The sequence below is a fragment of the Mustela lutreola genome, chromosome 8 (assembly GCF_030435805.1).
Source record: "Mustela lutreola isolate mMusLut2 chromosome 8, mMusLut2.pri, whole genome shotgun sequence".
In the NCBI taxonomy this organism is placed as follows: Eukaryota; Metazoa; Chordata; class Mammalia; order Carnivora; family Mustelidae; genus Mustela; species Mustela lutreola.
Window position 1 is genome coordinate 47784764 of NC_081297.1, and position 27650 is coordinate 47812413.

At 45.3% G+C, this 27650-nt stretch overlaps 1 protein-coding gene across 1 annotated transcript in view; it reads right to left on the minus strand.

Moving 5' to 3' along the window:
• The window catches only part of ANO2 (anoctamin 2), a 348569-nt gene that overhangs the window by 194315 nt on the left and 126604 nt on the right, over positions 1 to 27650 (minus strand). Inside the window, exon 10 of the mRNA XM_059184572.1 lies at positions 27495 to 27559. Within this exon, the coding sequence (XP_059040555.1) occupies positions 27495 to 27559 (65 nt within the window). The remainder of the gene's footprint in view (positions 1 to 27494; positions 27560 to 27650) is intronic.

Genomic DNA, 27650 nt, shown 5'->3' on the forward strand with positions numbered 1-27650 from the left:
GCCAGTGAATGGCATAGGAATGCTTCAGAAGTTCCAGAGGAGAAAAAATACTCCTTGGAATTAGAGCACACTACGTCTATGACACTCTCCTGTGCCACTACTGTCAAGTGTCTCCCTCTCCCCTCCCAAGTCCTCTATTTTAAAAGGTTTCCAAATAAAGAACTAGCGTATGAAGCCAGGGAAGCTGCAGGCCCAGGCAGAGGGTTCAGAATCAGTTGGACTGCCGGGGCCCATCACAGGGCCTGCAACAGCAGATGTGTCTAGACGTGCAAACAGAACAGAAGTCTGGGGAGGGCCAGGGACCAGAAGTTCCAGATGCCAAGCCCAGGATCAAATAGAGAAGAAAGGTGCAGGTGATGGGTGGGTAAATTAGGCAGACAAAAAATCAGGGCCAGGAAAGTGAGTTTAAGTAGGAAAAACAAGGGAGGGGAAAAAACCAAGTTCCAGAAGCCAGAGCAAAGGCAGGATCCTCTCCAGAACCCAGGAGAAATACTAAAGGCAAGTTATGATCCTGGGTCTTTCCAAATGTTTGTGGACTCCCTTTAGCAGCTGGGCAGATCTCTGTTATCAGCCATGCCAAAAGAAAAAACATCATAAAATTAAATTAAATTAAACAAAACACAAAATAAAATATCTCTAGCTCTGATTGCTCACTTCATTCCAGGTACTCTGGTGAATTCTCTCATGCATTCATTCTTACAATGCTCACAAGAATCCTGTGAGTGAATACAGGGCTTGGCAAAAATGGCATCCTTGTGTGAATGAAAAGGTTCCTTCCTCTCGGAAGATGCAGCGCCACATCAAGGTACAAGGCCTAGAGAGCGAGTGTGGTATAGATTCCAGCCCCCACTTGCCCTCTCAGCTGGGCAACTATGAGCAAGGCATAAAACTCACAAGACTGTGAGCAGTCCGAGACGTAGGCATTATATCCCCATTTAACAGAGGAAGGGATGGGAGCTCAAAGTTCTAACACCACACCCAAGTGGATGAAGCCACTAGGTTGTCAAGGCACTATTCAAACTCTAAACCGCAGAGGTCCAGAAGCCCCTGCTCTCAACTACCAGCCCATACTGCAAAGCAAAGAGGAGCACCTTTCAGGAAGCCCTTCCAAGAGTCAACAGCAATGGTAGCAGATTCCCAATGACCCTAAAATAGTCAAGAAGCTTCATTCTCTAGCTGTGTGATTTGTCCCCAGCTCATGAGATGGAACCACAGAAAAAAGCAAAATGATCAATTTCTTCCAACTTGTTGGCTTCCAATCTCGCAATTCCACCAGCCAAATGGACACTTCCTCCGTGGGTGGCTAGGAGTCTCAAGGTGAACACAGCGAAAATACAATTCTTGGTTTCTCCACCTCTCCTGCCACTCTTCAACTGTCCTCCCCAGTCTTCCCTATTTCAGGACACCAAACCACAGTCCAAGTGCTCTCAGGACAAAAACATGGAAGATCACTGACTATTTATCACATTCCATATCCAATCCATCAGCAAATCCAAAGTAGGTTCTACTTTCAAAAACACACCAAATCCAACCACAGCTCACCATCTTCACCACTCACACTCTGGCCCCACTGCTGTAATCTCTCTCCTTGGTCACTTCCACCCATGTCCCTACAATCTCTTCACTACACAGAAGATAGAAGAATCTTTTTAAACATCTCTCAAATTTATTATTCCTCTGCTCAAGATAATTTTATGACTTTTCTATCACATGTACAATAAAAGCTGCAATTGTTTTCATGACCTACAAGGTCCTATTTGATCTGACCCCATACCCCTCACCTCCTTGAAACAAGTCCAACTCCATTTTCTCCTGATATCCCCCTCCCCTTGGGCTTTGCTCCAGCTCAGCTGTCCCTTTTGTTCCTCAAGCTCACCACATCTGCTCCCACCTCAGGGCTTTTGCTGTGGCTACGCCCTTAGCCAGGGACACCCCTTCCTCAGGTCTTCTCACACTCACTGCCTCAGAAAGGTCTTCTGTGATCTCCCCAATCCCAAATGTCACCCAACCTCTGGCCTTGCTTCATTTTTCTTCATAACACTTCTCATCACCTAACACTGTTTTCTAGGTTTATTGGTGCTCTTGTCCATCTCTGCTGCTGGAGTGTAAGCTTCACAAGACCACAGATATTTTCTGTCCTGTTCACTATTGCTTCCTTAGTGCCTGGGATGTATCTCGCATACAGAAGTGGCTTCATAAACATATGCTTAGTGGATAACTAATTCCTTACAATCACCCTAGATGGGAGTTCCTAGGCCCATCCCTCTTCTCTGCAACTCTGAGAAATGGAGTATCTTGTGCAGGCACACAGATAACAAGACGAGAATCTGCACTCCAATTCACGGCTGCCTGACTTCAAGTGCACCCCTGACATGCATCCCCTCGGTAATGGACTAGCTGATAACACGGACAGGAGCCTCCTGGTTTACTAAGTATCATGATTTATCAAGTATCGTGATTTTCTATCTTAATAAAAAAAAACTAAAAGGAACTCTGAGTCTCATCTAAAACAGAATTCTCCACTCAGTGGTTTGCAAAACCCTATGACCCTCCCCAGAAACACACTCATGTTGGAGAAGCCAGTGATGGCACATGTTCCAATTTCTCTTTGTAAAAACGTAATATATAAAATGATTATGTGGGGCACCTGGGTGGCTCAGTTGGTTGAGTAACTGCCTTCAGCTCGGGTCATGGTCTCGGAGTCCTGGGACTGAGTCCCGCATCAGGCTCCCAGCTCCACAGGGAGTCTGCTTCTCCCTCTGACTTTCTCCCCTCTCAGGCTCTCACTCTCTCTCTCTCTCAAATAAATAAATAAAATCTTTAAAAAAAAATAAAAATAAAATGATTATGTAGACATTTTCTGTTTACTAATGAGCAGCGTGAGGGCCTCCAAGACACATCAGATGGTGATTACGGATGCACACGCGTGTCTAGTCCCCCAGTCTTTTATCACCTAGTGGTTTTGACCATTTTATATTGTTTCAATTTTCAGTCTTAAATATTGTTTATTTTTACCCACAACCAATCTTTAAATAAAGATTGAAACATAAGGATTACTGATGTTGAAATAAAACATGTTAGTGCAAAACATAAAAATGGCAAGAAAGTCAATAAATTCACCTTTAGGTGATATTCACACAGATCCATAAATGCCATACCACCAGCCAAAATTATTAATATGACATATAAAGATATCCTCAATGCCAAAACTCAATGTTAAAAGGTGGGAGGGGCTATTACACCCAGTTTTACCCAACTGGATTTTCACACATTGAGAGTTAAGTGTTGTCCCCAACTACTATGTCATCTGCAGAAAAATCCTTGCAAGAGTAACCTAAAACTATTTTTTAGCTCTTAATTTGGAAATGAAGAATAAATATTAAATTCTGAACTCAAATTACAACATTCCAAATTTCAAATAATGAGTGTTTTTCTGACTATTTGGAAAATGTAATATGATGATAAAAATCTAAGTTTTTATATACCTCATTTCCCAAACCAAGGATAACACCCTCTGCTACTTAAAAATTTATTTATTGGGACATGTTTTTTTTTCCTTGCATAATTTAATGTGATAACATAAACAGTGTGCTACCTTTGTCAAAAAAGAAAAGGATAGACTTGTCTTTATGTATAATGACTATTATAAAAGATTATATGTAATGAATTTTATAGGATAACATCCATTAATATTAATTTAAAATAAAATATTTTTACTTAGAATCATTTTCTCATCTTATCCCATAAAATACTGACTTAAAAACAATTCCTAAGGGGGTTTAGGAGATTAGACATGCACTGCTATGAGGATGACGTATGTGGAGCTATACACCTACCCCCCACCCACCCAGCTCCACATGGCCTGTGAGGGTTACCTCACTGGAGAGAGTCAACGAAATCCTCTGGCTCTCTGGTGTCTGGGTTGGCCAATGGGAGGCATCAACAGGCCATGGATGGGCAGAGGGAATAAAGACAGTGGAGCACTGATTTCCCCAACCATATGGCCACAAAGCCCTGGGCTGGCAGTTAGGGGCCTCTCCTGCACACTGGCTCCAGCCACAGCCCTCCAGCCACAACTTCCTCTTGCCCCTTTGGCCCTGGAGGTACTAACAGCTCCCCACTGTTGCTGATCCCTAGAGTGCCTTGGCATCCTTTCTGGATTTCTGTTAATCAATTACCCTTTTGAGTGTGTCACCTCTTTCCTAAAGAATACACAGTTCAAAAATCAAAAAGAATGTGAGGAGAGTTAGAAGTTGCTGATCTGTTACAACCTCTCCTTTGACAGATTCGGGAACCAGACTTGTCCAAAATCCCCACCAAAAACAAAGCAGAGCCACACTTAGAGATAAGACACAGGAATAACAGAGACCATACATGGTATGACCGTTAAAAGAGTCAGTCGTATGAGTTAATACATATGAATTGCTTAAAACGGCACTTGGCACATAGTAAATACTCAGAAAAGTTAGGTAGCTAGCATCATCATCACCATCGTCATTGTCGTGTGCTAATTCCCTATCTAGTTTAGGAAAAAAGGCGGGGGGGGGGGCATGGACTTAAAAATACACAATCCTTCTGGAATAAGGATTCTAAAATTAATCCTATTGGGTAGGTGGAGAAACTGAAGCCCAGAAAGGTTCTGGCCAAGGCAAGACCCCTGCTACCTTCAGTTTGAATGAGAAAGAAGTGCCAAGGCTCATGGCTTGGTAATAACATGGAGTGCATTCCAAGCCCCCAATACTGCCTTAGCCAGGTGCCCTGCTGAGCTCTGCACAGCTGCCACAAAATGGCCCTACTTCAAGGTCCCCCAGCAAGCAGTTGTCACTGTTAAATGAAAATGAACTTCATCTCATTGAGCAGTTACAAATATCCACTGAGACAGCATATGAGACGTGCTTTAAGAATTCTAAAGCAGAAGGTTCCAGCACAAATGACTGCGGCTTCCTTACTCCGCATTCCTCCAAAAAGAAAAGAGGCCAGAGATGAGAATAAGAAGAGGTTGGAGAACTGTTCTGACTTCACTATTCCATAATGTGTGTGGGTGGCAGAAAAAAATAAGCCTTTTTACCCGTATGACAAAAAAAAAAAAAATCATTCTTCAGTGTTCTTCAATATTCTCAAGGGGAAAGAACAGCCAGCACTATGATGTGTAATAATCATGCCAAGAAACCTGTTATAGTTCATGTTGAAAGGTTGATGAAAAGAACGTCTTGATACAAAGCACAGCTTTTACTGTAATAAGCTCATGAACAATGTCGGTATTGATGTTTTTGAAGAACACCTGATGTTATGGGGGCACCTCTAGAAAAGCCCTCTGAGAGCTCAGCCCTCCCAAACTGTCTGCTGTCTCCCAAGACACAGGACATACCCCTGTGGCTTTTTGTTCCAATTCAATGGGGCATTTCTCATCTTAAAAATAACCCTGTTTGTTCTGTCATTGGGCCTTTGTACCTCTTCTTAATGACTTCTTTTTTCCCCAGATCTGTTGCCCTCTCATCCACCAAGAAAGGGAAGAAAAAGAACCCATATTAAGCATCTACACTGCTTTTTACAAACATAGATAAGTTAATCCCTACCCTATGAGTTTGAAATTATTCTCCCACTTGCAGATAAGGAAAACACGCATCAGAGAAGTTAAATCCCATGTCCCAGATCCCCACCCAGTTAACTACGCACCTCAATTTCCAACAAAGCCTACTTTGAGAGTCTTTGATCTTTTCCACTGTCCCACTGTACCAATTCCAAACCCTTTCCTTCCACTGCTAATTATACCTCCCTCCTCTATTGATAGAATATAATTAATGGCTAAGAGAACAGCAATAATTGTCTCTCTCTCTCACACCACACACGCGCGCACGCGCATACACACACACACACACACACACACACACAAAGAAAAATAGATCCTACAAAACAGGAACAATCTCTATTGTCTCATCTTGACCCAGAAGATGACCATGTGCTCATAGGCATCATGTTAAAAATTATGGAAGAATATGGTAACTAATGTAATATAATAAAAAAAAAATTATGGGAGAATAAAAATTAAAAACCACCTAATTGCTTTTCCAGTGATTGAAATGCATTGTCCTAAGCACCATAAATCTTTTCTTCAGGGGTTCAGCAAAATAGTTTTCTCCCTCTAATCACTCCAATGTGCACCTCTCTTATCTCTGACAGAGTAAGCTCCCTTGACTCAGAAATCTTCCTGGCCAGGGCCCTGCCCAGCACCCACTGCAGCCTTTGGTGTTGTAAGCAGCAAATGACAGTAATGAATGGAGCAGCATGCGCTCAACACTTTGACCTAAACCCCATCCTCATATACTGTGGCTGGGGGTAAATATGCTTAGGCATACCAAGGCTACAAGGAAGACAACCAAAATATCCTCCCCAAGTCTGATTATTCCTTCCTCAGACCCCACACAGGCCATGAGCACTGTTGGCAGACATATTGTCTTCATACCTCACCTACATTCTAGACCTTAGTTCTTCTGCATTGTACAGCAGCTTTACTATCAAAATCAACAATACTGAAAATTTGCACAGCACCTTATAGTGTACAAAGTACATTCACATACTCTATCACATGCAATCCTTCCAAACACTCTTTGGAAAAGAAAGTAAAGGTCACAGATCAAAACAACTGGCCCAAAGCCAAAGAGCTATGACAGGGGATGCTGGGACCAAGACCATGTCTTCTGCCTCCATTGCCTGAGCTCATGCGACTCTATTCTTTCTTATCATGTCTTGTCTCCCCAGCCTTACTGTAACACCCCAGAGATTATACATCTTTTTCTCCCCACCTGGGCATTGTACAAAGCTCTGCCCTTTCCCAGCAATTGGTGAATCCTCACTGAATGCATGAATGGTGAGCATGTGAAGTGAGCTCCCCCGTGTGTCAAGTAACGGCAAGGAGGAGAAAGCACGCTTCAGGTAATTCACTGTTCAGGTGAATGGCTTTTAGAAATGAAGCCATGCAGGGGCAGCACCAATCTCTGTGACCAGGAAGAATCGACCTTGGTGCAGCTCTGGCCACCAATACCCCCACCCAACCCCAAGAGCTTTCTCCCAGCATCTCTGACTTAAGAACCAGGGATGAGGAGCTCCTTTGAGTTTAGATGCAACTGCAGTCCCAATGTCTTCTTTTCATCAGTACATACAGGTAGAAGCCTAGCAGAACTTAAGGCTTAAGTCAAAGGTTACATGCTTGCGGATCTTTGGCATGGCTCCTGAGGTATGAGTATAGAACGATGCTGGAACTGGGAGGACCATGTCAGAATGTGAGGAGATGAGCTCCTGACCATGGAAGGCCCTGAAGAAATCAGCATCCAGATCTTAAAGGAAGGTCACAAATCCCTTATTCAAACCTCTGCCAAAGAACTTATGAAATCCCGGACACATGATAGCAGACGCATAAAAGATAAAGATCCCTTTAAAATATGCAGTAAGGGCTAGGGTGAAAGAAAGGAAATAATCAAATGGGGAAACCAGAATGAGCTTGGAGGAAGTAAACAGGTGGTTGGAGAGAAGAAGCGCACAAGGGTTGCTTAGCTATGGCTTGCTGCTCGAGCAACAACCAAGAATCCTCAGCAAGGCAGATAAGAAAAAGAACGGTCTTTTAATCAGGCAGTGAGGTCATAGTAATTTAATCAGGCAGTGAGGTCATCATCAGCTATGACCTCACTATATACTGAGGATACAGAAGAGACAAGGTCCTAGGGACCAAGGCAGCAAGAAGGAAGAGAAGAGAATAGAGCAGTGTCCCCGCATGAACGTGATCCTCTCAACACCTGGCAAATAGCGGCCAGGTTTCTGACATTGCATGGGGCAATGTCAAAGTGGCTCCTAAGTCATCCAAAGGCTCTTCCCCAGCAATCCCGTCTTATTATTTTGGGGCAAATGCATCACGAACATATGGATGTGATTGTATCTACCCCCCCATCCTCCATTCCTCATGCCAGAAAAACACATTCAGATTTCGAAACAAAAAGGAAAAAACCAAAAGAACGGCCAGGGACCAAAATGTGTAGTATGGTTTTAAGCAAGCTTGGAACATGCTAGGGAAATAACTGTCGCTGGTCGACAGATCCAAACAGCAGTGGCACCCAGCTCTGTCATTAACATTAACAGCCAGGAAAGTAACTGCCCTGAGGTGGGAGCAGACATGTGGTCTGCCAGAGGGAACTAGAAACAAATGGCCCCCAAATCTCAGACACTTAAATGGGGAAGGTGACACATCATTTCCCTGTGGTCTCAAGACCCATGCGTAAGGGTGAGTCCACTTCGACCCTCAGACTTTATCAAAGGGTTGGTGTCCAGCTGTTCCTCATCTCCACTGGAAATGGAACAAAAGGCTTCCATGAGAACAGAGGGAAAACAATTCCGACATCAAACGCAATGACCAGTTCTAACACACTCTGCGAACAGAGCATATTCATGCCTATAAATCAATCTATTGACAAATATTTATCGAATGCTACCCTAGTAAGGGCTGCACTGTGTGTCAGACACAAAGGAGATGATTTTCAAATATTATAACCAGTCCCCACAACAGCACTGTAAAAATGGGTATAATTAACCCTATTTTATAGATGAGGACTGAGACAGAGAAGTTAAAGGAGTTTCCCAAGATCATCATGCTAGGAAATGGTGGCATGAGGATCAAACTCAAATTTATCCAACTCTGATTGTTCTTTCCTATTTTCTTGGATTTCAGTGCTGAAAGGAATTCTCTGCCACAAAATCTAGGGCAACCTTTGATGCTGAATGGATACTGAATGAATAAACAAGCATGTACAAATGACAGGTTCTGCCACCAATGTTCCTATACCGTATTTCATCAATTTAAATGTTCACCTTTAAGTACTACATAAAATAAATGTGTATCTTACAATCAGCAGACTCTTGGAATCAATAAAAAATGATCATCTCAAAGTAAGACCAGTTCGATTAGAAAGTGTTATGAATAATATTGGGACAGTGAGTGTTAATTGACAAATAAAGTAAGTGTCATAGTCCAGACAGAACAGTCCAAAAACAGTGGCATCACTTTTAGATGTACAGGCCAAAAAAAAGAAAAAGAAAAAAGTCCAAAAGAACCTTGATTGATGATTTGAAGTATCTCCCTAGAAGAGTATATGTTTCTTAAAAATGGGGATTTCAACTGATCTTTTTTGTTGTTGTTCCCCAAGTTCTCATTTCTGCATTATGTAAGAAAGAATGGTGGTATCTCCCCTCTGAAGTATCAAAAAGTGAAGGAAAGCTCAACCCATCCAACATTTCTAGTGATTCCTGCCAGAGGCAGAGCGTTGAATCAGATGACCTCTGGAGAACCATCCTAGATCCAGGATTCTGTATCTAAAATGGGAAACCTGCTCAACTACAGAAACTTAGTGGGCATTGACATTATCGAAACAAGAACTCACTCAGCAGTCTTTTGCTTACTCCCTTCTCTCTAACCAAGCTTCTTTTCCCCCATTTGTTGATCACTCTCCTCTCCGCAAATACACACACCCACACACAAAGGCATTTAAAGGTAAATTAATCTCCCTTCTCTATTCTCAGTTTAAATATCTAAAAGTCTACTTTAGGGGTGCCTGGGTGGCTCAGCTGGTTAAAAGTCTACTTTATTCAGGAAATGTTGTATGGTGTTAGGAAAGAGGAATAAAGAATGATCTCACACCAAGGGGAGCCTTTAATAAAGAGTTCCTCCACACTTTCTCCTTCAGAATGCTGCCCCAAGATGTAAAAGAACCCAAAACAATTCCAGCTTGCTGAAAGTAATGGGTAAAAATCTGATGAGGAGCAGGATATTCACAGGGTCTCAAAGACTGTTCTCATATTATTAATTACAGGGGAAAACTAGTAACCACACGTGGAGGAGTCTGACAGACAACACCATAATCCAGTGATCAAAACTAACATCACCATAAAAGGGACAAACAGACAGCATGAGCCTCCTGTTGTGATATACTGAAAAGAACACACATCACTTATGTAGGATTCCTACTAATAATATATAATGTGGATCCAGTCATGAGGACACATCAGACTAACCCAAACTGAGAGACCTTCAATAAAATGATCCTTTATTCTTCAAAAACATCAAAATTATGAAAGACTAAGAAAAGATTACAAATTAAAAGAGACTAAGGAGGTATACTAACCCTAAACTGTAACATAAGACATTATTGGAACCACTGAAATTCCAGTATGGATTCTCGAACAGATAATGATGTAAAAGCAGTGTTAAATTTCCTGGTTTTGAAAATTACACTGCGAGGGGAAAAAACCCTCGTTTTTGGAAAACACACAGGAATTTAGGGATAAAGAGGCATGATGTCTGCCACATTCTCTTAAATGGTTCAATAATCATAATATATCCATGTCTGTGGAGAACGAGAGCAAGAGAGAGGGAATGACAGAGTATATGCAGCAAAATGCGAACAACCAATGAATCTCAGTCCCAACAATAAGGGAGTCCTTTGCATTATTTTTCATTTTTCCTGTAAGTTTGAAATTACTTCCAAATCAAAAAAAAAAAAAAAAAAAAAAAAGAAATTACTTCCAAATCAAAAGTAAAAAATAAATGAAACCCATTTCTTCTCATTTCCCAGGCATCACTTAGCCCAGGCCCTGGTATCTAAGTAGCAATGTCTGATTTCTTGGGCTTCACAAGCCATCACAGAAGAAGAAACCAGAGAAAATGTCCAGCGGCACCTCTAGTCTCTCAACATGTGCAGACTTTCCTTCGATTTCAGGAGAGACCACAAGTGAACAATGCGATCACTGAAAGTAATTATCTGAGCATAAAACAATTAGTATGTCAGCCACAGAGAGAAAGCTAATAGCCATTTACGTGACTGTTCACTTGTAAACACACTAGCAGGAAACTCGGCCAACTCTGCTCTCTGCCCTCAGGAATGACGAGTCTTAAATCAAAGTTGCAAGGCAGGACAGGCAGTAGGGGCTCTGCAAATTTTTAGGGAGGCTCCAAAAACAAGCATAAAGATGTTACTGGAAGCAGTTCTGGAAGGGGAAAAAGAAACCTTGATCACTTTGTGAGGTACTGGAATAGCCTGGAGGGAAAGGGAATGGGCGTGTTTTCCTGGACATCTTTAAAAGAAGGGGAGACCATCTAGGAAAATGTTACAATGTGCAGAATTTACTTCAAAATATGTCATCACATAAAGTGTGAGAGGATGTGTCTTCTTTGACTGAACCTCTGATGCAGGTGCAGCCAAGACAGCCCAGGTGTTCAGCAAGCCCATGCTCACAGGTGGCATCTCTGCCTGGCTTATCTCTGTCGACAAACACAGCTTGGTAAATTAGCATAGATTGTCAGAAATGGATTTTCATGAGTAAAAATAATGGCCTGTTGAATAGCATAATGAATGCTAGAAAAGGGTTCTCATTTGGCAGAATTAGAGCTATTCAAGTAGCCTGGACTGCCTTGACCTATTTTAGACATACTCATATCCTTGCTTATTAATATCCAAGGAGGTTTGTACCCCTTGTTCTAGGGATTATGCCACAGGCTAAACCCCAAAATGGCCCCACATCTGAGTCTCTGGATTGTATTTCCCTGACACTGTTTATAAAGGTGACAAAGTTCTGCCTCCGGAATTGAGGGCTTTGCCTGGAGTGAATCTTTCATGCATGGAGATGGTCAGAGAATACAAAAGAACAATGAGTTAGGACATTCTGAACACGTTGTATGAACTATCATTTTCCATACTTGTTAATAAATGTCACTTACTTCAAAACCTCAGAGGCTGTCAAAAAAAATGGTACATGACTGAATTGGCTTAGGTCAGCGTGCAAAAGACGAATGTGGGAGGGGGAAGGGTCCTACTTAAACACGGGGCAGAGGCACGAGGGCCTTTTTGTTCATGATCTCCACCTTAATGCCATCGTGATCTGAGGATATATGCCTTATGACCTCAAGTCCCAGGAATCACAGCAACTTGCTTTAGGGGCTAGAATATGGTCTAGCTCAGTAAGTGGCCCATGTGCACAGGAAAAGAATGTAAAAATGTGCTTGCTGCAGTTTGGGTGCAGTGTTCTATGACTATTAATTAGGATTACAGCATTCACAATGTTGTTCAAATCTACTACATCCTCAACAGATCAGCTACTTGTTCTGTCAACTATTGAGAGAGTTGAAATTCCCAGGTATCGTTGTGACTTTGTCTATTTCTCCTTTCTGTTTTGTTCATTTGTGTTCCATGTGTTCTGTCAGATACACACAATCATAAATAGGATTGTTGCATCTCTTTAAGGCATTGGCTCCTTTATCAACACAAATATTATCCATATTTCTGATAATGGACATGGCCTCTCCAGCTTTCCTTTGATTAGTCTGTTTGCTGTCCCTCTTTTCATCCTTGTACTTTTAATCTATCTGTGCCTTTATATTTGAAGTATGTTTGTAGTAGGCAGCATAGTTACATACTGCTTTTGTATCCAATCTCATAATCTCTACCTCCTAATTTTGATATTTAGGCCATTTATATTTGATATAATTACCATTATGCTTGAACTGAAGTATGCCATTTTGCTATTTTATTTTGTAGTTATTCAGAGCAACAATAGGGCTAACCCCATCTTTCAGGGATTACTTGCCTGCTGTCTGATGTCTAGAAATGGTTATGACATAAAATTTAACTAGGTTTGTAGTAGTTTATGGCAGAAAAGCTAGTGCAAGAGTAGGAACTCCATCATGGCCAGATTTGGAAGTAGGGAATCAGTGCTTAAAAGGTTTCTTGGGTGATTTGTGTATGCTACTAGAATTGGGAATCTCTGCTTTAATTCAAGGGTCACTTTAAAGGGTAGGATAAAGGCACAGAGCAGAAATGTGAGTTGCTGGATATGAGACAGCAGGGAATGCTGGGAGGTGTGGGAACCAGACAGCATAGGTTCTGACTGAAAATATGCACATGCAATGTTTTTTTTTTTTTTTTAATTTTTTATTTTTTATAAACATATATTTTTTATATACATATATTTTTATCCCCAGGTCTGTGAATCACCAGGTTTACACATGCAATGTTTTTAAAAGATCTTTTGGATCAAGTATTTTGAAACATCTCCTGACTGAAATCTTCTCCAAGGCCACTCATTTGCAATTCCTGTGACTTCTTTAACATCAATATACCTCTTAAAATGGAATGCCCAGATTTGAGCTCCAGGTTCCTCGGAGGACTGACTGAAGCTCAAGGTCAGTAACATCAAAATTACACCCCATCCATACTCCCAAGAGTTCATTAGTTCAGTTAAGACAAGGTAATGTTTGAAAACAAACTGAAAGCTCATGTTTAGCTTGTCAGCTCACGACCAACACCGATGCCTGCCACATCAGGTTTTCAGGTCCTGCCCTGTATTTATGTCCTGACCTTTCATTTATCACCAGTAAATTTCACCTTGTTGGTTTGGGACCAGGATTCTACTTGCAAAGGACATTTTGAATCTTGACTCTGTTATCTTTCAAGGTAACTACTTTTTCCAGATGTGTGTCAATGGAAAATCTGTTAAGTATGCCTCCCATTCTCAAGGACCTGGAGCCTAGTGACTAGATGGCATGACAAAATCCCCTTGACTGATGTTAGCAAACAAGTGCTACCTCTGTTCTTCATAACCTCTACTCCCAGGAGCACAGAAAATAGAGAAGAGGAAGCACAAACAAGTACAACAGCTCTTAGAAAGCATCTTGGCAAAACCCCAAGGTGATGGTAAATTTGCAGTGTGTGTGTAGAATTTGTATAAACATTCCCATGAATACTCCTGCAGCTCATTTCCACAGGTAGCTAGGGCCACCACACAGCAAGACTGTGGGGTCACTATTCCTGTCTGCCTTCCATTCAATGGAAGGAGATGTCTGCAGCCATGAAGGCTGAGGATCACTAACTCAAGCCCTGGGAGGGAGTGGGAAGGATTCAGGAGAGCCATAATGGGCTCTGAAACACTCTGCCCAGAAACCAGGCTCCAAATAAATGGTAAACAGAGTTGGCCAGGCACATGTACCCCTCCTGACCACCCAGGAAAAGAAGAAAGAAAAGTAGAGCAAGGGTGACTTTGGTCCTTCAGAATCACTCTCACAGAAACTGTCAGCTTCTACCACCACCATTCTTCTTAAAGATACTTCCTGAAAGTATCTTCACCTACATAAACATATCAACTGCCTCTTGCCCATCCCTGGACCTCTGAGGATTAAAGGTCAACGCCAAGAGAGAGGATAATGACAGCAAAGAGAATCCTGGTCAGGGGATTGGCATGTTCCCACTCCTTCACCATGGGGAGCCCACTTTGCATTTCATCTATCCTCACTGCTCAGCAGTCTTGCCTGGTGGGTCACTGGAAATTACTGTTTCCTTTCAGGCACTGCTCTGCCTCTCTGTTCTGTATCACATTCATCACTCATTGTCTCCCTTGGCTTATGTTATTTGATGTGCACACAGGCAGATAAGAGCCCCAGTTACCACAGAAAGCAAAGCCCTGAAGGGTAGCATTCCATAGCCACAAGGCAGAGGGCCTTCCACTCTTCTTACACACTCATGCATGTGCACACACATGCACCAACCCACTAGTACAACTCAAAGCCATTTGGAGCAGCAGTCCCCAGGCTTGGCCTCAGGGCTTTCCCAGAGAGTTAGCCAACCCTCCTGCCAGGTCTCTTGCCATGCAGCTGCCATCCACTCCCAGGCCAGCAGCCCCTGAGATGCCATGCAGCATTTTCCACTCATCCAAAGCTTCTTAAATGTCTCTGATATACACCATGTGTCCCAATAGGAAAATACACACTCATCAACTCCACAAAATGCTCCAGATGTGATCAAAACTGGAGAGGCAAAAGAAAACAGAGATGGGGTATTTAGGAAAGGGGACAGAACGAAAGAAATCCAGGGCTGCAGTGGCGGGAGTGCCCTGGGTGGTGGTAAGACCGATGGATGGAGTCTAGAACTGGGATCCAGACTCCCAGGCTCCAATCCCTACTTCAACCTGTATCCTTGTGAGACTCGGAGTCCTGACCCCAGACTAGCTTCAGGCTTGAGATTCTATCTATAGAACCTAGAAAGTTGGCCCTGGAAGTGATGCTATAGATCACCTGGCTCATCCCCTCTACTATTAGGTGAGGAAGGCGGCAGGTAAGTCAACCTGTCTGGAGCATTGCCCATCACCTCTAATCCCCCACACCCTCCTACCTCCAGTTCACCACTGTCTATATTCAATATCAGCAGGTGATAGCAGCACAGGTTAATGATTCTTTACCTAAAAGTCCTCAGACATGATACCTCCGTCCCTCTGCTCCATTAAATCTGTTAAGAGGATCTTAGTTCCTTTTTTATAAAGTAAGGGGATGGCTTTCAAGGATCCCCCCAAATCTGAAATTCCAAGTCCTCATGATCTTCAGCAATACCCCCCTTAAGGAACAAGATTTGTTCTACTCTAAAAGATCCTGAGTCCCTTCATTATCCCATCTAACATCTGACCACATTGGTCCACTATCCCCACCATCACCTCAAGGCCCCTTCAGGAAGCAGCCCCTGTGTCCTGCCAGCATCTTCCTCCTGCAAAGTGTAGCAAAACCGTTCAGATAATGGGTGCACAGTGAGTGTGGTGTTTGATGCTGTCAGTAATGGCCATCACCATGCCCTTTGAGACATCTGCCACTGGGGCACAGGGACATTGCAACCTAGTGAAATCTATGGGTGAGAACAGAAAAGAGACCTGAGCTCAGCATCACATCACCCAAAACATCCCTAATGTCCTCTTGGAAGGACAAAAAATAACCAGGAGTATACGCTGCTCTTCTCCCCAGTTATTCCCTGTCAACCCCCCCCCCATCCTGTCTGGCACAAAACAAGCAATCCCTTCCTAATGCCCCACAAGGAAGAAGTTGAAGCCCTTTAAAAGTAAAAGCCACCCAGATCATGGCAGTGCTGCCCACACAAGTGCACTCACACAGCCAAGCCTTTCAAGGATGTACTCTTTCCTTTAGGATAAAGTGCAAGATCCTCCACCACCCTACAGGATCCGCTAGGCTCTGACACCTGCCTCACCCCAGCCTGGCCCCCCAGCATTCCCCTCACTGCAGACCTAATGTCCCTGCACACCAGGCACCCTCTTCCAACACTGGGGCAGTATATACAGTGGTGAAGAGAACCAACTCTGGAATCAGACTTAGGAGTCCAAATCTTCCCTCTTCCTTACTAGCTGGGTGACCCTGGGGGACTTAACAATCTCTTTGTGTTTCAGTAGCTCATCTGTAAAATGACTATAATAGTATCTCAAAGGGCTGCTACAAATCAAAGAGCTGAAGCAGTGCTCACCATACAGGAAGTACCACAGAATATTAGCTGTTGTCATTACTCGGCTCACCTTTCTCTGGCTTATCTTTGGTTTCACTCACGTATCAAACCTGAGTGCAAAGTTACTTCCTTAGGGAGTCCTTCTCCAACTACGTTGGATTATCCGGTGTCTTTATTCCCATTACACTCCATGGTCCTCTACTATAGACCATGTCACACGTAAAATTAACTATGTATCATCTGTGTTCCCTGCTAGATCACAAGGCCCATGAGCTCAAACTAGTGTGGACCACACAGGTCCAGATACTCCTGGGGCAGTCCTGGTTTCACCTGTCATCTCCATATGGTAGGTTAGATTAGCGTTCAGCAAACATGAACTCCTCTTTCCTTATATAAGAGTATACTTCCCAGCAACATGGATTTTTGCTTAGTCATGTGACTTCTTTGGCCAATGGAATGTTAATGAAAGTGATGTCAGCAATACCAAAAGAGGTACTGTTTGTTTCTATTCCTTGGCTTCTAGTCTTTTGAGTCACCATGAGAGAAACATGCCCCAGGTATCTTCTGATCTAAGGAGAACATACAGACCTATGAAGACCTGAACTTAGTCTGGACCCTGGGGCGAAGCCCAACCAATGACCAGCCTGAAGCCGAGCTTTTCCACTCAACCTACAAACACATAAGCACGACAAGTAAATGCCTGCTATTATAAGCTATTGACTTTGGGGTAGTTTGTTATGCAGCATTCTTGTGACAACAGCTGAGTAGCACACTAGGCATAATTATTAATAGTGCTCACCTTCCTGCTCAAAAGTGTTCCCGGTTAGATGACACAGTATCTCATCACCCAAAGTCAGTCTGTATCTATCTTTTTACCTTTTTAACTCCAGTGCCCAGAACAGTGCCTGGCATGGAGAAAGTGCTGGATGAATATGCTGGGTAAAACTGAACTGAATCACATGGTCTCTTAAATCTCTTTCCCAAATCATGGAATCTTCTTCCCAACTCCATGGTTAGATGTTAAACCTTCAGAGAAGGGCTAATATGTCCAAAGGTAGATACAGTCTCACAGGATTTGACAGAAAGATGTTAAGCCTTCAGAGAAGTGCTTGTATTCCAAAGGGAGATATGATCTCACAGGATTTGAAAAATAGGGGAGAGAGACGATGGCTTAAGCATGGAGAATGACCAAAGTGAAAAGGAAGGAACCCTTGCAAGAGGAATCTACATCATGGGGCTTCCAGGGGGCAGGGCGCCCATGGGTGGGGCAAAGAGACACCCTTGGTTTAATTCTTCTCTCCACCGAGCAGCTTACCTTCCTGACTAAAGGTTGAGGAGTGGGCAGAATATCAACCTCAAGAAATACCGCCGTGTTGTTACTGATAACAGCTGGAAACCAGCCATTGCCCTTACCTTCGTCCAGACTAAAATGCCCAAATAAAAGCCCCTCTCAGTCCCTCCTGTGTTCAGTTAAATATGGAGTCTATGAAAGAAACCAATGAGGCCGAGGCAACAACCCCAAGGCCTATGCCCTCAAGGACGATTTTCCTGAGTCCCTTCAGTGGGCTGGGTGACCCAGGTTAAGTGCCACATCTTCCATAGCCTGATTCAACCACTGTGCCAAGGGCAGACCACAATCCTTGGCAGATAGCCAACTACCCATATCTCTGAATATCTTGAGATGATCCCAAAGGTACTAGAGGACAGCAATCTCCCGGGCAGGGATCTTGAAGCTTTTTGTTTTGTTTTGTTTTGTTTTGTTTTGTTTTGTTTCTTGCTTGTGTCTGTGACTTCCAGACCCACAAAATGCTGTGGTTTTCCGTTTCTAAAACAGAGGCATGTCCCGCTGCAAAAAGCCTGGGCGTGCTGGGCTAATTAAATTTAGCTATCTTGTGGTTGTTGTTGTAACGTGTGATCCGCCAATGTTATTCAATGTGTTAAGACGTTTTCTGTTTATGTTGGTTACATACCCATGTGGTGTGGGTGGAGAACATCACTCAAGGGAATATCATTAGCAGGAACAGGGAGCTCAAGGGTTCCAGAGCCACGTGGTGAGACTGTGGCTCCCGGGATCAAACAGTTGGGCTGTGTCCATGGTAACTGATCCATATGCTAGTCCCCTCCCTCTTTCTAGGGCAAGATCAGTCCCTCAGATTTACCTGAAGTCCTTGACTCCCACAGACAGGCTTGCACCTGCCACGGCCAGCCTAGAGGTTTTGTGGAAAACAGATTCTCCTCTCTGTCAGAGAGAGAGAGCACACCAGGTCCAAAGGGGTTGAATGACTTGTCCAAAGTTTCCCAGAAGAAAAGGTGAGAAACTGCCTGCTCTCACCTCACAGCTCAGAGCACACACGTCCCCCAGCCATTGTATGCTGTTTTGCCACCTGCCTAACTTCCAGAGAAACCACCTGACAGTTGGTTCTCCCCTGTCATAAGGCCTCTTTCTGGGCTCTCTTCCCTCACTGTCTCAAACATCTCCTCCAACCCCTGCCCATAGCCCTATGCTTTCTTCTCAACCCTTCCTCAGCCCCAGCCATTCTTGAGTCTCTCTGGTCAGCCTCTCCTGACCAGGAATGACTTCATCTAAGTCCTATAAATCTCCCAACCATATTTCTTTTCACCTTCAAATCTCTGCTTTCTACTTCAAACTCATCAGTCCCATAAGTTGCTTTTTTTCTCTCACAAAACCACACTAAATCCAGTTACTATCTCTTTGAAACCTTCTACCACCTGGGCCTGGCACATTGACATATAGCTGTGTGTGTGCCAGCTCCCTGCTGGGCACTCCTTATAGCTTGTGACCTCCATCAGCAGCGTCCCACTGTGAGCACCTTGTGTCCCGCCATGACACTTTGAGCTTCCTGCTCCTTGCCTCTTCTTTTAGCTTTGACAGCAACCCCAAGACAAAGTTCTTCACCTAGTAAACCCTTGATAAAAAGATCCATCCTCACGTTGTTAACAGACTCTGAATTCTGTTTTAAGAAAAATCTCTGGGAGTCTGGGTTTCTTGGGACCTGGCAGTGTCATACTTACTCTGGTCCCATCTCAGAGGCCCCCTGAGCTTCAGAAACATCATTTCACTCTCAGTGGGAAACAAAAAGAAGACATTCCCATGACAAAGGCAGACCTTCCACAAAATCCCACACTGACAGGAGCCAGACTCCAGGACAGGCCATGGAAGAGTCTCGCCTGGTGCATGGTGTGAACCTGGTTCCAAAACCTGCCAATGAGACCCAGCCACATGGTGGTGGTGGCATGCAGGGAGAGACTCAGCTGACAAAAGAAGTGACCACTAACAACCTGACAGCATGGAAGAAGCCAGAACAAACAGACTATAAAAAATAGAATTGAGAAATCAAAAACATGGCATTCTCTGCTTAACAGAGGCACAAAGGATCCTATCCAGCTCAACAACCTGAGAGGGGCCCATCATTCCTGCTAAATACAGGGGAATGCTCCTAAGGACGATGCCATTGTAAAGCAGGGGTTGACCAGTAGCCCACACCAGTTTTCCCTCAGAGATTAACACCAGGGAGCTGGAGACCCAGCTCGCCTGACACCCAGCTGGATGAAGGGTTCTGTCACCTTTAGCCCCATGCTACAAGGGAGAAACATTGTCTCTAGAATCAGGCAGGCCTGGGTTTGATCCCAGATGGGCTGACTCTGTGGCTTGGGGAAGCTCCTTATCTCACAGAGTTCAGTATCCTCATCTGTAAAATGCAGGTAAGACTACCCACTTTGCAGGGTCATTAGGAAGCACGGAACTCACACACAAAGTGCAGAGTCATGATACACTGATTCACAGTAAGAAAAAAAAAAAAAAACGTCGAGCACCTGGGTGGCTCAGTTGGTTTCGCAACTGCCTTTAGCTCAGGTCGTGATGTCGGAGTCCTGGGATCAAATCCCACATCGGCCTCCCAGCTCCATGGAGAGTTTGCTTCTCCCTCTGACCTCCCCCTCTCATACTATCTCACTCTGTCTCTCTCTCTCAAATAAATAAATAAAATCTTTTTTTAAAAAGTCTAATAATTATGTAGTATTTGTCAAAACTCATGAGTTGAAGGACTCTGCAAAATCCTGTTAGCGTAGAGAATACTAATGTTTTCCTCTAGGGAGCAGATAATACCTTTACTTAACCCTATGTCCATCAACACAGTATCTGTGCAATACTTTATCACAGTCCACGAAATAATATCATGGGCCATGTGGGACGGGTGTTATGATCCCTCTTTCATACCAAGGAAACTAAGGTTTGGAAGACAATGTCTTGTCCAGACATTACATTAACTAGAAACAAAACTGGAGCTGAAACTGAGTTCTTTTCATTCTTAATGCACTGCTCCTAGCCTACAGGAATATCCCTAAGCCCAAGCCTCAGGACTTAAACATGTGCACTCTCTATCCGTCCCCTAACTTCATCAGTGGCGGCCTCACTCCTCCATTTTCTTCCTGGGTAGGGAGCTCTTATTTGTTTAAGTCTGTCTTCAGATGCATCCTCTCCAAATCTTTGATCACATTACTTTTACTTCCCCAAAATATTTCCAGTCTGGCTGGGAGTTTTTTCTTTAGATGTGATGACCCAAGTTAGACACATATGAGCTCTGGCTTTGCCATGATTTGTAAGTGATATGATCCTAAAATGTTTCCTGGCAATTTCCAGGGTCTGTGGGTGCTGCATCACATGGATGTTTCTAGAAAGAGTTATGGTCACCCCCAATAATCTTTGCCTGAGGCATAGCCAATTTAGATGACTAGTTTGGGGGTCAATTTCCCCTCATGATCTTTTCCATATGCTATTTTTATAGCTCACAGTTACTTTTTGTAAATTCCTCCATCAGTTTGTCCCTTCATTTCCCAGAAAAGCCTTGTGGTCATCTTTAGGCTTAAAGCTTTGACTCTGAACTTCAGCTCCTTCAGAACGGGGCCATGCTTAATTCATTTCCATATGTCCAGCACCAGTGTCTGACATATGGTCAATACAAAATATGTGTTGGTCCAACTACCCCAGGTAAGGTGTGCAGAGGGACCCTGCTCTGAGCTCCCCAGGCCAGTAAGTCCTGCGGAGAAGCATCGTGAGGATGAAGAGCCCATGTCACATGAGGATATGCAGAAAGATCCGAGAGTAGATTGTGTGGAAGAAAAAAAAAAAAAAAAGCTCAGGTATAGAAGAACTGTTAGGAACCCAAGAACCAAGAGATTTTTTCCATTATTTAAAAGACTGAGCTTCAGGGAGAAAACCTGGAATCAAAAGGAGGGAAATCAGCAAAGTTCTTGCTCTGGTTCCATGACCTCCTCATGGCTAGAAATGTCCAGCAGAGAAACAAGCTTCCCCTGAGGCAAGGCATTCGCTACTACAAGAAAAAAGCAGCAGAAGCTGGGTACTTGCTAGAGAAATACTCCATGAGAGCAGTCTCCATCCCTTCATTCCAGGCCCAAGCCCTGAGGCTACTGAACAGGAAGCACATTCCATCTCTGTGCCACCATAGTTCCGTCCCAGCAGTGCCGGGTATCTGAGAGATTATTGCTCACAAGGGCCCAAAGGGACATGGAATATAGAGCCTTGCCATATATTTTTAGAACAAGAGCAGCCTCTCTTCCTCCCTGGGAAGCTGGACATAAGAGAGTCAAGGTGGAATGAGCTGCAAGCCAGAGAGCTGCTCCTTCCCGTGTTCTGCCCACGGAATTCTGGGTGGCCACAGGGAGCATGTGTATATATGTGTCTGTGCAACCTCCTGGTGCTGGGGATCCACCATCTGTACCATATGGCTGATACCACAGCAGAAAGATGAAGAGTTTGATCTGAAACAGGAGCCACCCTCCATAGAAGTCTGTTCTGAGGCTTGAGAGGCCACCCTCATAAGACCAAGCCAGTCTCTGGGCATGGAGTGGAGAGTACTTTGTCCCAACTCCTGGTAGGCCACGGACCATGGGCTTTCCCCCTCAGAGGGGGCATACTGAAGGTCAGTGGCACTCGGTGGGGGTAGCAAGAGCCCTGTCACAGCTAAATTTAATAAACAGCCTGACTTGTTTCCTGATCTAGAAAATGGAACATAAAATCACAGAACATTACCATCCTTGTTTCGGCCTTGCCTCAACCAGCTATGTCCTGCTGTTCCGTGTCTACTCTGTCCCCTCCCTCCCCCACTCCCAGAAGGAAAAGAAAAATATTCTCAGGCCTACAAGGTACTATTTCTTTACAGCCTGCAAAATGGTTCCCAGATAAATCCAATACTTCAAATGTTGGGGACCCATGCAAAGACCAAGGCGCTAGTCCCACACTTCATGCCTCCTCAGTCTCCCCTCCCTGTGATCTAGCCTCGCCTCCTTCCAACCCTGGATTCTCTGCTAAGTCACAGGGCAGAATGAGAGGCATGGGTCAGATTGGCACAGAATCTACACAGGTGAGGCTTCCAAGTCAACTTTTGGACCTAACCACTCGCAATCAACAGTCATGAAGGATCTAACTTTGGGTCAGTGGCATTCCTGGCCACTGATAGCTGGCTAAAGAGTAAATCCGTACACAGGGCAGCCCAGGCTGGCCATGAAGACACATTTAGGTCCTTTAACCTTAGCCCTTCGGAAAGGAACATTTCTAATTCAAGTGCCCCCTCTTCCAGGAAGCCTTCCCTTATTTTGCTCATAGCAAATCAATTACTCTTCATCCGTTGTTCTGCAGTATTATGTTTGTACTTGTGTCCTCAGCCCTGTAAGCCCTCACTTCATCCTGCCTTGCACATGCCTACAGAACTGCTAGACCTTCAGGGCACAAACTCTACCTTACTCATCACCGCTCCTCCCCATGCTGCCTAGCACAAAGACCGCTCACCATAAGCATCAGTAAATGCTTACCGCGCTTGACTGAACCGCCTTTATAAATCCCAGAGAAGGATCAAGGAGGAGGCAGCAGGACTCAGGAAATAATCATGGGTTGATCAACATTTTTTCCTCTCCATTCCCTCCCTCAAACCAGCTGCAGCCAGTCCTTCCTGAGCCTGGCCTGCTGAGAAGCCTCCTAAGAAAGAATGTGGCTTCCCCTGTCTTCCTTCTGGAGGGATTTGGATGGGTCACATTTCAGGAGTGTAGCAGTGGGGCCCAGAGACCAAGAGGGATGAATCCTATCACACAGCCTTCAAGCGGCTGATCTGGAGAACACTAGCAACGATGAGGACCTTGGCCTTGCATAGGAGGAAGGAAAGGCAACAGCTGTGATGTCAGGCCTGGAGACTGGCTCCCCACAGATGGGGCTGGAGAGAGCTGGGCTTCTACAGTGACAGAGACGTGTACATAGCACGGTGGGGGTACAGGACCATGCATCTTGCCACGGACCAGGCCCAAAGTCTCCTGAGATGGTAGGTCCTAGAGAAATCACTCTCAAGCTGCTGTGGAAGTGTTTGTACCTAAAGGCTTCAGGCCAGGACATTGCTAAGAGAACCCCGGAACTGCCACATGGGATGGGTTTCATGTCCAGGGCCTCACTCGTGAAGTGGGCATTCCTGAGATGGGTGGGAATGAGGGAGAGCCAATCCATCACTCCTCTACACACCATAGTCCTGATTCCATACGGTGAACGCTAGGCTGCCCAAGTATCACCCCCTTGGCGAATTCCCCAAAGCCAATGGGCTGCCATCACGCTAAGCTTAGGGGACTTTTAGACCCCTCTTTTTCTTATATAGTCTGATGCAGGCAGTGGCCAGGGCTGAAAATAAAATTTTTGTAGCTCAGCTTCAACACAGCTAGGAGCTCAGTCAGACTCAGCTTAAAGCCTACTGCTTTGTCTCATCCGTATCAAAACCTTCCAACTAAGAAAATCAGCCTGTGAGCAGACATTCATTTTAGTGAAAAGATAGGTCATGGCCCTGACTAACAGTGGATCACACCTGTACAAATCCAAAAGGCCCCAGGCCCCAGGCTCCCCAGACAATAAAGGCTGTTTTCTTCCTGGGATGTTGGGGAGTTAACCCAGGGCATTATAGGCAAAAATCTATTTTCTGGCTATGAGGACCCTCTTATGGCTCCTAAGGGACCAAAAGATCATTTCCTTCCAGCAAAGGCACCATTTCATCCACTGGCTTGGTCACAAGCTGTGTTTCTGCCAGGGCACCAGCACTGCTGGCTGCTAGTTCCCAGAGAGCTACTGTGATTGGCATCCCTGCTGGATGCCTCCCTGGGGAACTTTCCAGGCAACGCTTACACACACGTACACGCGCACACACACACAGTCAGCTCAGGCCTACAGGCCCCACCCGAGCTTTCTAGAGCAAAGCTAGGATCCAGGGTTGGAGAGCCCTGTTGGGCTGGGAGACACCCATCAGCAGTCTCACAGTGCAGCCTGCTGGGCATGAATGAAGGTGCAGCAGCAGGATGCAGGGGTGAGGGGTGCAGGAACTCTGTCCATTTCCAACACCCGGGAAAGGAGCCTCAAACCCCAAACTGCCAGTTTAGGCTTGAAGGCCTGTGGGAAGGGAAAGACAGTTAACCTTGGGGCTTTCAAAATGCAAACAATTCTCCCACCCCCACCAAGGTCTCAACTGCTCAAATGCTTTAGAATGTTCCAAATGTTCAGCATAAGAGAGGAGCCCTGGGGACCCACAGGAGGAATAGAAGCTCCATCCTGAAAACAAGGACTGAGTGTCCAAGGAAATAGGCGGGAGGACTTTTGGGGAGCTTCATATGAATTATCATTTCTAACTTATGTAAGACTCCGCTGCTTCACCAATCTTTGAGCACCAACACACAGGTACAATTTCTATGCGAGGCACCAAGAGGGTACAGTTCACCTTAGTAAGTAGCAATGGAACAGCAATGACACAGTGTGAGGGCCAATGATGGCTCAGGGAAGGCAGCCACGGTAGGGTGGGCTCTGGGGTCCGGTGGGTCCTGACAGGTAGCAGCAGGAAAGATGGAAGATGAAAGAGAGCAGCTGGAGAGAAAGGGCGCGGAAAAACACCCACAGGACCTGGTGTCCGAGAGGGCAGTGGGCAGTGAGAAAGAGGGCAGAGGACAAAGAGGAGGGGAAGGAGGTGGCTTTGGCAGAATCAGAAGGAGTGAGCTGGGCCTTGGAAGGCAATGTAACATGAGTCTCAGGAGGCGGCTGCTGAGTGTGGGTAGCCATTCCAGACACCCTGCACCCTATTCCCCCTTCATGAACCCTCCAGCAACTGGCTCTTGCTTACCTGTCTCTGCTTACCCATCTACTACCTCCGCTTGCCCCTCTTGCCTCTGGCCCTTCCCTCTCTCCCCACTACTGCTACTTTCTCCCTCCAGCAGCTCCTTGAAGTCGGTGAGTTTCTTATACCACTGGGTAGACAGCAGCACCCACTTCCACAGGGCCCCTACATGCACACTACCCAATGTCCCCTTCCCTTCCCCTCCAGCTGGCCTCCGAGAGGTGCCTGGGTCCCCAGCCTTCTTTCTTCCCAGCCTAACCAGCCAAACTGCTGGCCTCACCCAGGGACTGTAGGAGCTCCCTGAGCCATCTGATGTGTGAGGAGCAGTGGCCAGTCTCCAGCTCTGCAGCACACCATGCCCCGTCTAGACAGATTTGAGCTCTGTGTCCTCAGGAACAGCCAGGCCCCAGAGCAGGGCTCTGCTCCAAAGGCAATTCTTCCCCTGCAGGTGAGGCTGCTTTGGTGGCCAAAACTGAGTGCACACTGGAGACATTTCCCACTTAGCTGGCGGCCAGTCACCTGAAGTCTCTGGGGAAAAAGACAAGGCTCTCTGGTAGGGAGAATTCTTATTTTTTAATCATACTTAAAAAAAACAAAACAAAACAAAAAAAACGAACGAGTAGTTGGAGAAAACAGGCGACAGAGTGGGTGGCCACTTGGGATGCAGAGAGAAAGATCAAAGCCCACCAGGCACGGAGGAAACAGCCACACCAAGGCTGTGGCCCAGAGAACAGTCTAGGTGGCCCGTGCTCCATACAAGGCAGCCTGGGAACGGGAGGCTCTGGGTGAGGAAGCCTCAGTCACAGGCACCCCGTAGCCCTGCTCTGCGACCCCAGCACTGCAGTTAACGGTCTCCAGCTGGAACAAACACCCCCGCTGTCAAGAGACATCCAACCGAGCTCCCAGTTCCCCGGGAGGGCCGTCGTCCTATCTCTGTGTGGGCGGTGAATCTACCCAAACTGCAGCCCCGAGGCTGCTTTCTTCTTCCAAGGAGAAGGTGGAGTTCCTCCCTCTGGACACAATCCTTCTGACTGCTGCCCCTCTCACAATCCCAGCCCGGGGCAATTAGCCAGGAACACTCTCTGTGTTTACCAGCCAAAAAGTGCCCATCTTTCCCAAACAAGTATGCTACCAAATTTCCTCCCAGGTCCCTCAGTTCAACCTCCCATTTTTTTAACCCAACTTATGATAACCAGGATCCTGAAGACTGTGGAAAGAACATGGCTTGCCCGAAGAAGCAACAGGCCACAGTGGTGGGCCCAGTCTCCACTCCCAGCCCAGTGCTTTCCCACCTCACAGTGCTGCCTCCCAACCTTCCAGCTGGGAAAGCAGCTCAGCTCAACAAGCCCACGGAGCTGCTAGAGCCTTCAACCCACTTTAGGGTGGTCAGACCTTCAGCATTCTAGTAAGTTCTTTCGAAGGACTTTCACTAACATTTGGTAGAAGCCAGGGAAACTCCCAAGGTACCAGGACATCATCTAAGGGGGCAGCACTGAAGGGAGGGATTCCAAGACCCTGTCTCTTCTTCCTTCTAATGTGAAGAAGCCAGAAACTGACATGCCATCTCAGACCAGCCAGCTCATTCCTCATGAGATTTGCCGGGTCTCCCCTTCTCTGGTCCACACTGTGGCCACTTGCTCATAACCTAAGAATCTGCTTCACCCCATCCTTCTCCAGGACAAATTTGAAGGGGAATGTGTAAGAGTGATAACTGCATTCATACCCCCCCTCCACCCAAAAACAGAGGAGCAGGAAGGGAAAGAGAGACCATGGTGCTAAAGATCTCAAAATGGAAGTCATGGTGTATCCATTACGTTATCTGCTGCCTCACACAGACCCCAACCCCCATCCTCACCCCTGAGCTGCTTCCCCATGTGTCAGACATACAGCAGGACAATACAGCCCAGAAAAGCAGGCCCCTCTGCTTGGCCAATAGATGGCCAGGGGTTAAGAGGGTTGACGGGTATGTTTCAGCATTTGCAGCTCTACATTCCTCCCAAGAGTGCCCCTCACATTTTACCTGATGAGGTCAATAGGTTGAAACTTATAGAACACTCCGTAGCGTGCCCATTCTTGATACAGCAGCTAAAAAAAGAAAAGGGAAACAGATTAGGGGTAACGGGGGAGACCATTCACCTTTCTTTTTGTTCACCTTAGCAAATCAGAATTTTATCCC